The following is a 12,795-nucleotide window of genomic DNA, read 5'->3' on the forward strand; positions in this document are numbered from 1 at the left end:
GTGTGGTCAGTGGTGAGGAGGACAAATGCCATGTTAGCATTCATTTCAGGAGGTTTAGAATACATGAGTAGGAATGTGATGCTGAGGCTTTATAAGGCACTGGTCAGGTTCACCTTGAGTATTGGGAACAGTTTTGGGCTCATCATCTAAGGAAAGGTGTGTTGGCATTGGAGAAGGTTCAGAGCAGGTTCACAAGAATGATTCCGGGATTGAAAGGATTATCATTCGAGGAATATTTGACAGCTCTGCATCTGTATTCACTGGAATTTAGAAGGATGGATCTCAATGAAACCTTTCAAATGTTGAAAGGCCTGGACAGAGTAGATGTGGAACGGATGTTTCTGATGGTGGGGCAGTCTAGGACAAGAGAGCACAGCCTCCGTATAGAGGGGTGTCCATTTCAAACAGAGATGTGGAGAAATTTCTTTTGCCAGATGGTGGCAATTTGTGGAATTTATTATCACAGGCAGCTATGGAGCCCAGGTCATTTGAGTGTTTTTAAGGCAGAACTTGATAGCTTCTTGATCAGACGCAGCATCAAAAGGTTACAGGGAGAAGGCCAAGGAGTAGGGCTGAGGAGTGAAACAAGGATCAACCATGATTTAATGGCAGAAGAGACTCAGTAAGCCAAGGGGCCTAATTCTGCTCCTATGTCTTATAAGCAAAGTGGTAGATGGAATATATTGTAGTGAAGTGCACGGTCATTCACTTTGGTAGAAGGAATAAAGGCATAGACTATTTTCTAAATGGGGAGAAAATTCAAAATTCCAAAATGCAAAGCGACAGGGGAGTGCTCATGCAGGATTCCCTAAAAGTTAATTTGCAGATTGAGTCAGTGGTAAGGAAGCCAAATGCAATGTTAGTATTCATTTTGAGAGGAATAGAATACAAAAGCAAGGATGCAATGCTTTATAAGGCATTGGTCAGACTGCAATTGGAGTATTGTGAGCAGTTTTGGGCCCTTAATCTATGAAAATACGTATTGGCTTTGGAGAGCATGTTTTCTTTGGTGGGAGAGTCAAGGACCAGAGAGCGCAGCCTCAGAATAGAGGGATATCCATTCAGAACAGAGATGAGAGAAAAATTTCTTCAGCAAAAGGGAGGTGAAGCTGTGGAATTCGTTGCCACAGACAGCTGCGCAGGCCAAGTGTTTGGGTATATTTAAGACAGAGGTTGACAGGTTCTTGATCAATCAAGGCGTCAAAGGTTACAGGGAGAAGGCAGGAAAACAAGGTTGAGAGCAATAATAAATCAGCCATGATGAAATGGCAGAGAAAACTCAATGGGCCGAATGGTCTAATTCTACTATGTCGTCTGGTCTAATATTGTTATTTATTAAAATATGTGACACCATGTACAAGGATCAAATAATGAGAGAATTTTGGCAAGTTAATGCTAAACCAGTGGGCTCAAAGCTTAATAGTTTAATAAATCAATCAGCACTTACAAATTATTGCTTTTTAACAAAAGTAAACATATTTTACAGCAATTATAAAGGACTTTGATGAGTCCATAATTGAAGCATTACGTACAATTCTGATTTTATTACTAAAAAGTGCTTTTAGGCCAAGAGTTAAAGCAGGAAAATGGATGACTTGCCTGTCATATTTGGAATGGCTGAGTGCACCCTAGAGCCTCGAGGAATGTGAGGTGACCATATCAAGACATGCAAAATAATTTATAGTTAATTACTTCCACTAAATCTAGAACTGTATTTCCAGATAATGGGAGGACATATTTCTAGACTGACAAATCATTTTGACAGTTGATAATTCTCTACCACAGGGAGCTGTGGAGATTCAGACACTAACAGAATTGAAAGCAGATTGATAGGCTTAAGAATATCAAAGTTATCAAGGAAATTTGGGACAGAGCAGTAAAATGATATTGAGCTTGATCATCAGCCAAGTAGGCTCAAGGGGTCGAAGTGTACATCTGTTATAATTTATGTTACTCCATTCTTATTTCCAACTATATCTGTAAAATAAATGATGAAAGCATTTATATATTAAATGTAGTTTTGAATTAGCTCTATCATTAACATCTTCTATTCAAATATAGCCTGCACCAGAATTTTACTGCATGGGATTCATCTCTCTTTCTCCCAAGTCTATTAATAAACCCAGCCTTCTACTGCCCAGCTCAAACACATTGCTATCTGTTGCATGTTAACATACACCTCTCACAGGATTAGTTAACAGAATCAAAAGAATACAAAAACAATTCTCTGAAAGGAAAACATTTACTGTATAATGATATGGGGCATGAACAATGGAATGAAACTGGGCAATTCTTTGAAAGAGTTGGTACATGCTGAGTGAGACAAATACCCTCATTTTGCGCTTTCGAAGCTCACATCACCAAAGAGAATTGATTTCCCCCATACACAGAAACGCACAATGTGCTTAGTATGTGGAAACACATTGCAACACAAGTTCATGGTCACTTGATGGAACATATTTCAAAACATACACACTAGCAAGCATGATCTAGTATGCTATTTGTCTATTATTAGCACTGGAGTCCTAAGATCAATACCCAAAATTAATTTTTCACATTCACAAAATTGTCAAGGGATTAAAGACAGAACTACAAATGACTTCTGAGGTCATCACTGAGGAAGACTCTGCCAAAATTCTTTCAACAACACACACAAAATGCTGGTAGAACACAGCAGGCCAAGCATCATCGATAGGGAGAAGCGCTGTCGACGTTTCAGGCCGAGACCCTTCGTCAGGACTAACCGAAAGGAAAGATAATAAGAGATTTGAAAGTAGTGGTGGGGGGGAGGGGGAAATGCATTAGTCCTTGTTCATCAGTCACTGAAGGTGAATGAGCAAGTGCAGCAGGCAGTGAAGAAGGCTAATAGAATGTTGGCCTTTATTACAAAGGGAATTGAGTACAAGAGCAAGGAAATCCTCTTGCATTTGTACAGAGCCCTGGGGAGACCACACCTGGAGTATTGTGTACAGTTTTGGTTTCCAGGGTTAAGGAAGGACATCCTGGCTGTAGAGGAAGTGCAGCATAGATTCATGAGGTTAATTCCTGGGATGTCTGGACAGTTTTACGCAGAGAGGTTAGAGAGACTGGGCTTGTACACACTGGAATTAAGGAGATTGAGAGGGGATCTGATTGAAACATATAAGATTATTAAGGGATTGGACAAGATAGAGGCAGGAAATATGTTCCAGATGCTGGGAGAGTCCAGTACCAGAGGGCATGGTTTGAGAATAAGGGGTAGGTCATTTAGGACAGAGTTAAGGAAAAACTTCTCCCAGAGAGTTGTGGGGGTCTAGAATGCACTGCCACGGAAGGTAGTGGAGGCCAATTCTCTGGATGCTTTCAAGAAGGAGCTAGATAGGTATCTTATGGATAGGGGAATCAAGGGATATGGGGACAAGGCAGGAACCGGGTATTGATAGTAGATGATCAGCCATGATCTCAAAATGGTGGCGCAGGATCGAAGGGCTGAATGGTCTACTTCTGCACCTATTGTCTATTAAGAAAATCTGCTGATTCTCTACATATGTCTAGTTTTTAAAAACAACAACAAATCATTTGATTATAAAATTGGATTTTTAACATTAGTCTAAAAGGAGTTAGGATAGGCAGAATTTAGAAAAGGAATTTCAGAGTGGTATGCTTAGGGCAAAGTCATGAGAAAGGTACAACGCAGGGAACCTACTTGTAGAGTCCGGTTACAAATATAGTGAAGGTCAACAAGCATATTTTTGATTAACCTAACAATTTAAGGCATGCAAAACTGGGACAAAGCTCAAAAGTTTTCATACATTGGATACTAGAGACATGCTTCATCTTAAAAGCAGTATGAATCTGGAGAAACTATCACAATGTAAAAAAAACACAATATGAAACATAGTTGAAGATTTTTCCCATGTAACCAAACTTGCAGATAAAGAAATGTGAAAACCATCTTTATTTCCACCAACCTGATATCACAAATGACAGTGACATCACAATGCACCAACTGCTAATAAATAACTACCTTGATTAATGTTTGCTGTTGAAAACCTTCCTGTATTAGTGTGTGTAAATAAATGGCAAGATCCATTTTAGCAAAAGGAAACATCCTGTCATCTACATTGATAATATTGTTCATAGCTGTGCTTAATTCTGACCCAAAAGCTTCAGAGTATTTATTATGTAATTTACAACAAAACTATAAATTGAACAAAAATATTTCCACAGAAATCCAAGTAAACCATCAAGAGGCCTGCACAAACCGCCAATGATTATTTGCTCCTGCTTCAATCCAAACCATTTGTATAAAAGCTTAGTGCTGGAGTCATACAACAAAGAAATAGGCATCTCATTCCATCATGCCCATGTCATCCATTGTAACTATCTATATTAATCCAACATATCCACATGCACAGTAAATGAGTTGTATTGTAGAAAAAGAAGAAATTTTTTGCCAATGTTGTAAATTATTTGGCCCATGTTTTGCATACATCCAACCAAAAACAACATTATAATCAATCATTAGTTCCTGTTGTGGAACGGATTCCTTTGGTGCCTACATGAAAGGAATAAAACATGTTGTCCATGTAAGCACAAAAAGTTCCCCAGCGTTTGTGTCTCCAGCTGAGTACCTGGCAGACACAGATTAAACTTTCTCTACATCAAGTATGTTGGCCTAACATCTTCAAAGGGCGCCTTATTTCTTGAATATCCTCTCTTTTCATGAAAACAACCCCACAAAATTCGATCCTCTGGCGAGCAAAAAGGCAGATTGCTCATATAGTTTATTTCCATAATAATTTTTTGAAACGGTCTTGAGAATAAGAAAATTCCCACCAGTAATATTTTCACCTACGCATCACACAAGTAACGAATCCGATCACTTTTTTTTTATTTTACAGTAGCTCTAATCATGACTAAGCACCAGGACTGAAACTTCCGATTATGGTGGTCACAAAACCTACTTCAACAGTTGGGACAAATAAGGAAAGAAATAAACCAAATTATGGATTTACTTTGAAGCTCAGGTCGGAACCGTGCTCCAAATATCTGTTTCGCCTGAGCACTTTTAGTACACCTTCTGTCAACCAGCAGTGTGACCTGTCATAGTCAATTGCGCTCCAAGCACAGGGCAGCTAAATGGTTTAACCAGAGAAAAGGTCAGCCAAAATAACTTATTACAAATTCTTTGTTTTTCGTCCCTAAGCACTGTTGCCTATCTTCATGGCAACAGTGAGCCACGTTGGCTTCCCGTGGATTCTATTTTAATGTTTTTCACTAACAATTGATTTGTCCTTTTGCGGGCCCTAGAGAGAGGAGGGAGAGGAGTCCGTTAGGGCCTAAAGCTTTCATGGCAATCGGCGCCGCAAAAATACGCTGTGTTAAAAAGATATTACGGCTGGATCCCACTAACACCGACACGATTACACCGTGAAGCCCAGCAGCGAGCTACTTCCACGCTCACTCACGTTGAAAGTTTTCTGGTCCAGAATAAAACCCCTGGCCACAGCTCCCGTAGCTGCACGGCCCGACCCAGGTTGGCCTTGATCTGTCCCAAGATAAACGCCGACTCGCGGTCCAAGTGCTGCGAGTAGGGCAGCAGCTGGTTGTAGAGGATCTCCTTCTGCGGCCTGAAGCCCAGCTCTTCCTCCCTCCGCCGCCGCCATTCGCTGTCCTCTTTCTCGCCGGGCATGTCGAGCTCTCGGTCTCCCGAATGACAACTGAAACGCGTCTGACTGGCGGACCACTCCACACTTATCGGAGAGGCCGAGACGGGCAACTGTGAAACTAGGGTGCGAGCGACAGATCACCACTACCGAGTACCGCACTGCCTCTGACTCACTTCCTGTCTCCGATCCACAGGCGGGGCGGGCCGGGCCGGAGAATTAAAGACCAGAGGTTTCGGGCAAATGAGAGACAACGGGGAGGGTCGGACCTAAGAAGTAAATAGGAGAAGGGTGCAGAGGTAAAGGGAGTGGGGGTGGGGATATGGATGGGGTAGAGGATTGTGACCCTTGTGGTGGCGCTGGTGTTGAGGTTTGCATTATGGGGAGCTGGTGGAGGAGGATGGAAATGGTTGAAATTTGGACAGTGGTGGCTGTGATTTGGGGATTGGGGAGAGTGGGAGAAAGATTGAGAATTGGAAAATGCATGATGAGAGGAAAGGTTGGGAATTGGGGTAGAGAGGGCGGGGAGGGGGAGAACCTGGGAAACATGCTTGGAAGAATGAGAGGAGAAGATAATTGAGAGATAATTTGAAAAGGGTGTGACAAAGATGTGAATTGCGAATACGGGATTCAGGGGAAGGTAATGTGGGGAGGGAAAATTCTCAGAAGGGAGAGGAATTTTCAGGATTTTCAGCAGTGAGCTGAATGAGGTAGGAGGGAGAAGGTTTTAGACAGGAGAGAAAGAGTGGGAGGTTTCAGACGGGATGGAAGGTGGTTACCTATGGCGGAAGAGAAATAATTCAGGAGGAGAGGACGAAGGAGAAATTTGAGGGTGAAGAAGGGAAGGTCCAGGGGAAGAAAAAGGAGTAGTGTTTCAACAAAAAGGAGACTGAAGGGGATTCAGGGTGAGTTGGGATTCATCCAATTAGGGGAGGAAGGAGGGTAATCTTAAAACCATAACACATAGCAAAATTAGGCCATTCCATCCTGGCTGATTTATTATCCCTCTCCACCCCATTCTCCTGCCTTCTAATCACATTTGACACCCTGACTAATAAAGGACCTTATCAATCTCTGCTTTAAATAAACCGAATAACTTGTCCTTCACAGCCATCTGTTGCAATGAGTTCCACGGATTTATCAACCTCTTACTAAAGAAATCCCTCCTTACCTCTTTTTTAAAGCGATGTTCTTGTATTCTGAGGCTATGCTGTCTTCTTCTCAACTCTCCCACTTATGAAACATCCTCTTGATGTCCACTCTATTCAAGCCTTTCAATATTCAATACTTTTCCATGAGATTCCCCTCTCCATCTAAATTCCTGATTACAGACAACAATCAAATGCTCCTCATATGTTAACCCTTTCATTCTCAGAATCATTCTCATGAACCTCCTCTAGAATCTCTCCAATACCAGCACATCCTTTCTTAGATAATGAGCCCAAAACTGCTCAATACTCAAAGTGCAGTGTGACCAAAGCATTACATCCTTGCTTTTATGTTATAGTTCTCTTGAAATGAATGCTGTCGAGAGGGAAGGGGAAAGAGAGAGGTGTAGTGTGCTAAGCATAGCTCCTATGCCATTGTCAGATTCACTGCTTTAACTTTTGTTGGTGGACAAATCGCAGGTGGCAATGAGCCAAGTTACCTGACCGAAATAGGACAAAGATAGCCTCTCGTTCAAAGTGAGCAAAACTAAAGAGCTAATTGATTTCAGCAAGGAGAGGGAAGCCAAAGATATGCCAGTCTACATTTGGGGATCAGCAACTGAGAGAGGCACCAGGTTTAATTTCTGAGATGATAACATATTGGATGATATGCCCTGAGTCCAGCGTATAAATGCAATCGTAAGGAAAGCACACCAGTGTCTTTCCTTTCTTAGGAGGTTCAGCTTGTCACCAAACACTAACAAACTTTTACAGATGTACTATTGAAAGTATCATGACTGGTTGTGTCGTGATCTGGTACATCAATTCATGTGCACAGGAAATGTGACAAGCTATTGTTACGAACCCCGTAACTGGGTGACTTACCAGCAAAGATAGAAACGTCCGTTGAAGTCTGATGATACTATTTTTAACAGTATTAGTAAAAATACACAAAAATAATATCTATGCAACCATACAGATAATATATGTCATCAATACTAAACCTAAAAGTGCGGGTATAATAGTAATCAATAAGAAATAAGCTGTATTGTTGTCTAGGGGATAATGAATTGTCCAATGAAAATATAAAGTTCGCTGCAGTTCACACAGGCTGCCGCCCTTTTGGTTGTCGCTGTGTTGCAATTGTTGGAGAGAGAGAGAGAGAGAGAGAGAAAGGGAATGGGAACATTTACTGCTACGGGTTTTGCCAACCTTCCTTCATGATTTCGATCCGTCAGGTGTCTCGTTGTCGTGACCGTTCAATTGTGGCCTCTCCTTTAGCTAAACCGTTCTTCCATGATGAGCCCGCCACCCAGGCAAGGGAGGACGCACATGAGTTCTCACCAGCTTTTGCTATAAAACGCTGTCCCTGGAACTTTAGCGTTTCTCCTGGTGCGTCTAAAGGGGTGTTCCCCAGACCCTCTTTTATCCTTACTCACGGGATCTCAGATGTCAATCAGGTTGGGATGATACAATCCCTCAACCAGACCACTCTGGTTGTCCCAAGAGGGGTTTCAATGAATAGTACAATACTCAATACACAATTCCTTCTCCAAGAGACAATGGCAGTAATCAGTGGTTCCGTTCCACTTGTGTCAGGACACATTCCACCTGGTTGTGTATTCTGTGTGTCCCTCTCTCTCTTTTCCTGGGTCTCAGACCCAAAATAATAGCGATCTTGCGATTCTCAAAAAGGAGTGGGTGACTTTGTACCCTTCGGCCCTTCAGAGTTGCTTCACCTTCGTAACACTATAAGGAGCACCCCATGTATTCGGACTCTGCGGAATACATGATGGGCTCATCCCTCCCTCCATTGGTGGTATCTTCAGGAGATACTGCCTCAAGGAGGCTACATCCATCATCAAAGATCGCCACCATCTGAACCAAGCTGTCTTCTTGTAGCTACCCTCAGGCAGGAGGTACAGACACTTTGTCCCACAACCAGCAGCTTCAAGGATTTTCGTTTAAATACTCAGTTGTTCAACTAAAAGGCAAAACCCGAAACAGTATAGCTTAGCAACACCATGATTGCTTTGCAATGCAATGGAGATTGTTGACCTAATGTTCTTTCTTGTAAAACGTATGTTTAATTTATGTTTTTTTGTGAATGCTGCTTCTGTGATGCTATGTACCCGTGATGCTGCTGTAAGTAAGTTTTCCATTGTACCTATGCATACATGTACTTATGCATAGGACAGTTAAATCAACTTTAAATTTGGAAAAAAGGCTTTTTTCAACAATTTTGTACCCAATAATGTATTCACAATATGTACAGGGCAATACCCGTGAGTAAGTTCAGATTTTAGGAGATTGATCTCACTCCTATAATTCCAAGTAGTTGCATGTACATGGTGGAAAAATGGTTTGCAGAATAAATAAATGAATGTGGCTGGCAAGTCTGTATCTTCTGTGTGATACAGACAAGAACCTAGCTGCTTCATGTATAAAAAATGCAACTGCTCTCACTGATAAAATATATGCAAAATTTCCTTGACAGATTCATTGAGAACAAAAACAACTTGAATGCATTCCACAAATTTTTCCATGATTTGGTGAGGTTGCCTGTGAAAATGATGCAACAGGTTTTGCCAGCCCTCCATTACTACAACTGTCTTGGCTTTGCCATACTATTGGAGTTAGATCTTGAGGATAGACAAGTTTTCCTCACTTGAATGTCTCATGCCTCTTTCAACCACCTCTTAATTCATTTTATAAAATGAGATAATATTCTATTTGACTTTTATATTGAAGAGTAAACAATGCATATGCAACAGCTAACAACGTTTGTTCATCCCAATGATCTTAGTACCTGATTATAATCTTTACACTTCAATCAACTAGAGTTCAAAGTGGACCCATCCTCAAACCACAGTCCCTTTTTAGCAACATAAGATGACAATTTTATTTCAGTGTGTGTTTTATTTCTGCCTCATTTTACAATCGTGATTCAACCATTATCATTTATACTCATTCCATGGAGGGCTCCACCATCATTAGAAAGTGAAAGGATGAGTCTGGTTCCTCATCATTTGTGGAAATATTAACCATATCTGCACAAGAACAGGGCAGCCCAGGCACGTGGACACATATGGCCCACCCACTAATGCTGGTTGAGTTTGATAAGAGCCTGGATACTTAGGATGTTGCTCTGTGAAAATTGCTTTGCTTAATATGCAACATACCCTCCAATCTGTAATCACTAATGTGTGCAAAAATTCTGTGCTGTGCAATTTTTTTTACCCTGTGACAATAACCTGTGCACCCAGAATTTTTAAGTAGAAGTAAACCGGCAGTATTCTAAGGATAATAAACTACGTCTAGTTTGCTGTTCTTTGTTTAAAATAAATAAAGTACTATCAATAAGAACTTTGGTCTCCTCTGAGTTTGATCATTTTTACTCATGACCATCTGCACTCTCACAAAACATATGTAGCAGGCCTGTAGCAGATAATAAAGGATCTTCTCACAGGAGCTTTTGCATATCGTCCATATGTGATTTGCTTGCTAAATGATGCTTTAAAAAAGTCAAGTTTCCAAATATCAGACCACTTCTTCCCACTGACAAATTTTCCAGCAACTTTTACATTGCAACAATACCTGAAGGTAACAACAGCTTCTGTATTGTACAAAAATATTTCTCGTAGCTGCAATTTCCTGACCTCATGAGCTTTCAGTGTAGCAGTTTCTGCTGTTTCATTAAGTCCTTCCACTTTAAATGAACTAGCAGTTCTTCTGTGCTTCATGCCATTTCCTTCTTTGGAATTCGACACAGTGAATCACTAATTTCTTCAATAAAAATAGTAAATAAGCCAGTTCTAAAATCTGCAGACAAATCTTCACAAGCTCCATGTTGTCAACACCCCATCTGCATTACAAACCAGAAAGGAAGATGTGATCATGTACAACCGTTTAACATTTAACATGCCAACAAGGTAGAGGATGACAAACTCTATGCGCAGTTTAAATTTCTTTGAATGCTCATAGAAAAAATGTGCGTGCACACGTGCACGCCTTAGAGGGAACATTGGTATTGCTCAGCAGGTCCAGCAGCATTTATAGACAAAGAAACTCCATCGTCTTCCACATCCAAAGTTACAAGCTGTAATTTTCAACAACTTCAACGGTATCCACTAGACACAGCTTCCCCAGATACCTCCTCTGAGATTCTCAAGGGATTGAACCTTCCAGGTTCATTCTTCTGTCTCAAACAACACCAACTCCTTTACTCAAGTCATTACATATATAACCATAGGAGATGAAACACTTGCCTTACCACATCTTCCCTACTCACTATCTTAGGGATCCAAACCCTCCTTCCAAGAAAATACAATGATTAAATTATTCTGTACTTGCAATTTTGTTAACTGCATTCAGTGCTCACAATCATCTCCAATGTTAAAGAAACCAAACCCAGATTAGATTTCAGTTTTGCAGAACACCATGGAACACCCCGCCGTGGCTGCCACTTTAATTCTCTACTTCTCTCCCATTCTGACCTCTGTGTTTTCGGCCTCTTCTTGCAAGCATAAGCACAGAATATCATCTTCTGTCTAGGCAAGTTAGAGCCCTCAGGGCTGAAGACCAGTTCAACAATTGCAGACATCCAGTCTTTCAGAATGTATCAAAACTAAGTTCTTCTGGCATTCTCCTTTATTTCAGGTTCCCAGTAAAAACGAAGTGTTTCCGACCTCAATATTCCAACATTGCTTCTCTCTTCTCTCCTCATTCATCTTCAAGTTACATTGCCTCCATATGATGATAAGTGACTAAGATGCCCTCTCAGCTGGTACCTCCACACTTTACTTTGTTTAGTCTCTCTTAATTTCTATCCACTGCAAACTCAGTTTGTGAGTGCAGCTTCCCTTTAAGAAAAAGGAAGAGAGGAAATTGTGTTGGGTTGCAAGTAGAATTGAAACGTAGAGACTTTAAACCTCCATACTTTGGGGCAAATGTACAGTCTCTGGAAAATAAAACTGAAGACCTCAAAGTAAGAATGCTGTACTACAGGAATATCAGGGACCTTTATGTACTTTGCTTCACAGAAACACGGCTATTCACCACTTTTTTTACACAGCACTGCAGCTCAATGACTTAACCATTCACCATAAAGGCAGGACAGCGCAGACTTTTAAAGGCAGAGGAGACAGATAATGCTTTATAATTAACTCATCATGGTGCACAGACATTCCAGTCTTTCTTACTTGACTTAGAATATCTAGTGGTCAGATGTCTTTTTTATCTGCCGAGAGAACTTTGTGTCATCATCCTGGTAGCAGTGTACATTCCACCTCAGGCCAATGTCAGGCAGGCACTGGAGGAGCTAAGCTCCATAATCACCAAAAACAAAACAGCAAATTCTGATACCTTCTATTGGGAAGGATTCAATCAGGCCAGGTTGAAGAAGTTTCTTAACAACTACCACCTAAGTATCACCAGAGCGCCAACACGATTGATCACTGTTATACAACCATCAAGGATGCTTACCATGTCATCCCACACCCACACTTTGGAAAGTCCGATCACCTGGCTGTACTTCTGCTCACAGCATATAGGCAGAAACTAAAGACCCCGATACCAGTGGTGAGGACAAAGACAGTATGGTCACAGAAGTGGAAGAAGCACTTACAAGACTGTTTTGAATCAGTGGACTGGAGAACATTCAGTGATCCACCTTCAAGTCTGAATGAGTCTGGACTGACACCAATTTACTCCCCTCTACTGTGCCTATTGTCTTGTATATTATTCATTGTAATGTCTGCACTGTTTTGTGCACTTCATGCAGTCCTAGGTAGGTCTGTAGCCTAGGGTAGTTTTATCTGTGTTGTTTTTACATAGTTCAGTGTAGTTTTTGTACTGTTTCATGTAGCTCCATGGTCCTGAAAAACATTGTCTCTTTTTTACTGTGTACTGTACCAGCTGTTTGATCAGAATGACAATAAAAAGTGATTTGACTTGACTTGACTTGAATACACCACAGTTGTCGCAAAATCCTGTGTGGA

At 41.1% G+C, this 12,795-nt stretch overlaps 1 protein-coding gene across 3 annotated transcripts in view; it reads right to left on the reverse strand.

Annotated features, from left to right (window-relative positions):
* The window catches only part of LOC132402877 (proteasome activator complex subunit 4-like), a 130,775-nt gene extending 124,899 nt beyond the window's left edge, over nucleotides 1–5,876 (reverse strand). For 2 of the 3 annotated variants that reach the window (XM_059985925.1, XM_059985924.1), the window contains exon 1: nucleotides 5,451–5,875. In XM_059985925.1, coding sequence (XP_059841908.1) covers nucleotides 5,451–5,674 — 224 coding nt within the window. In that variant the 5' untranslated portion in view covers nucleotides 5,675–5,875. Of the gene's footprint in view, nucleotides 1–5,450 lie in introns of all 3 variants that reach the window. The other variant, XR_009515117.1, reaches the window with a different exon arrangement.
* Nucleotides 5,877–12,795: the final 6,919 nt, after the last annotated feature.

Source organism: Hypanus sabinus, chromosome 12 (genome assembly GCF_030144855.1).
Source record: "Hypanus sabinus isolate sHypSab1 chromosome 12, sHypSab1.hap1, whole genome shotgun sequence".
NCBI lineage: Eukaryota > Metazoa > Chordata > Chondrichthyes > Myliobatiformes > Dasyatidae > Hypanus > Hypanus sabinus.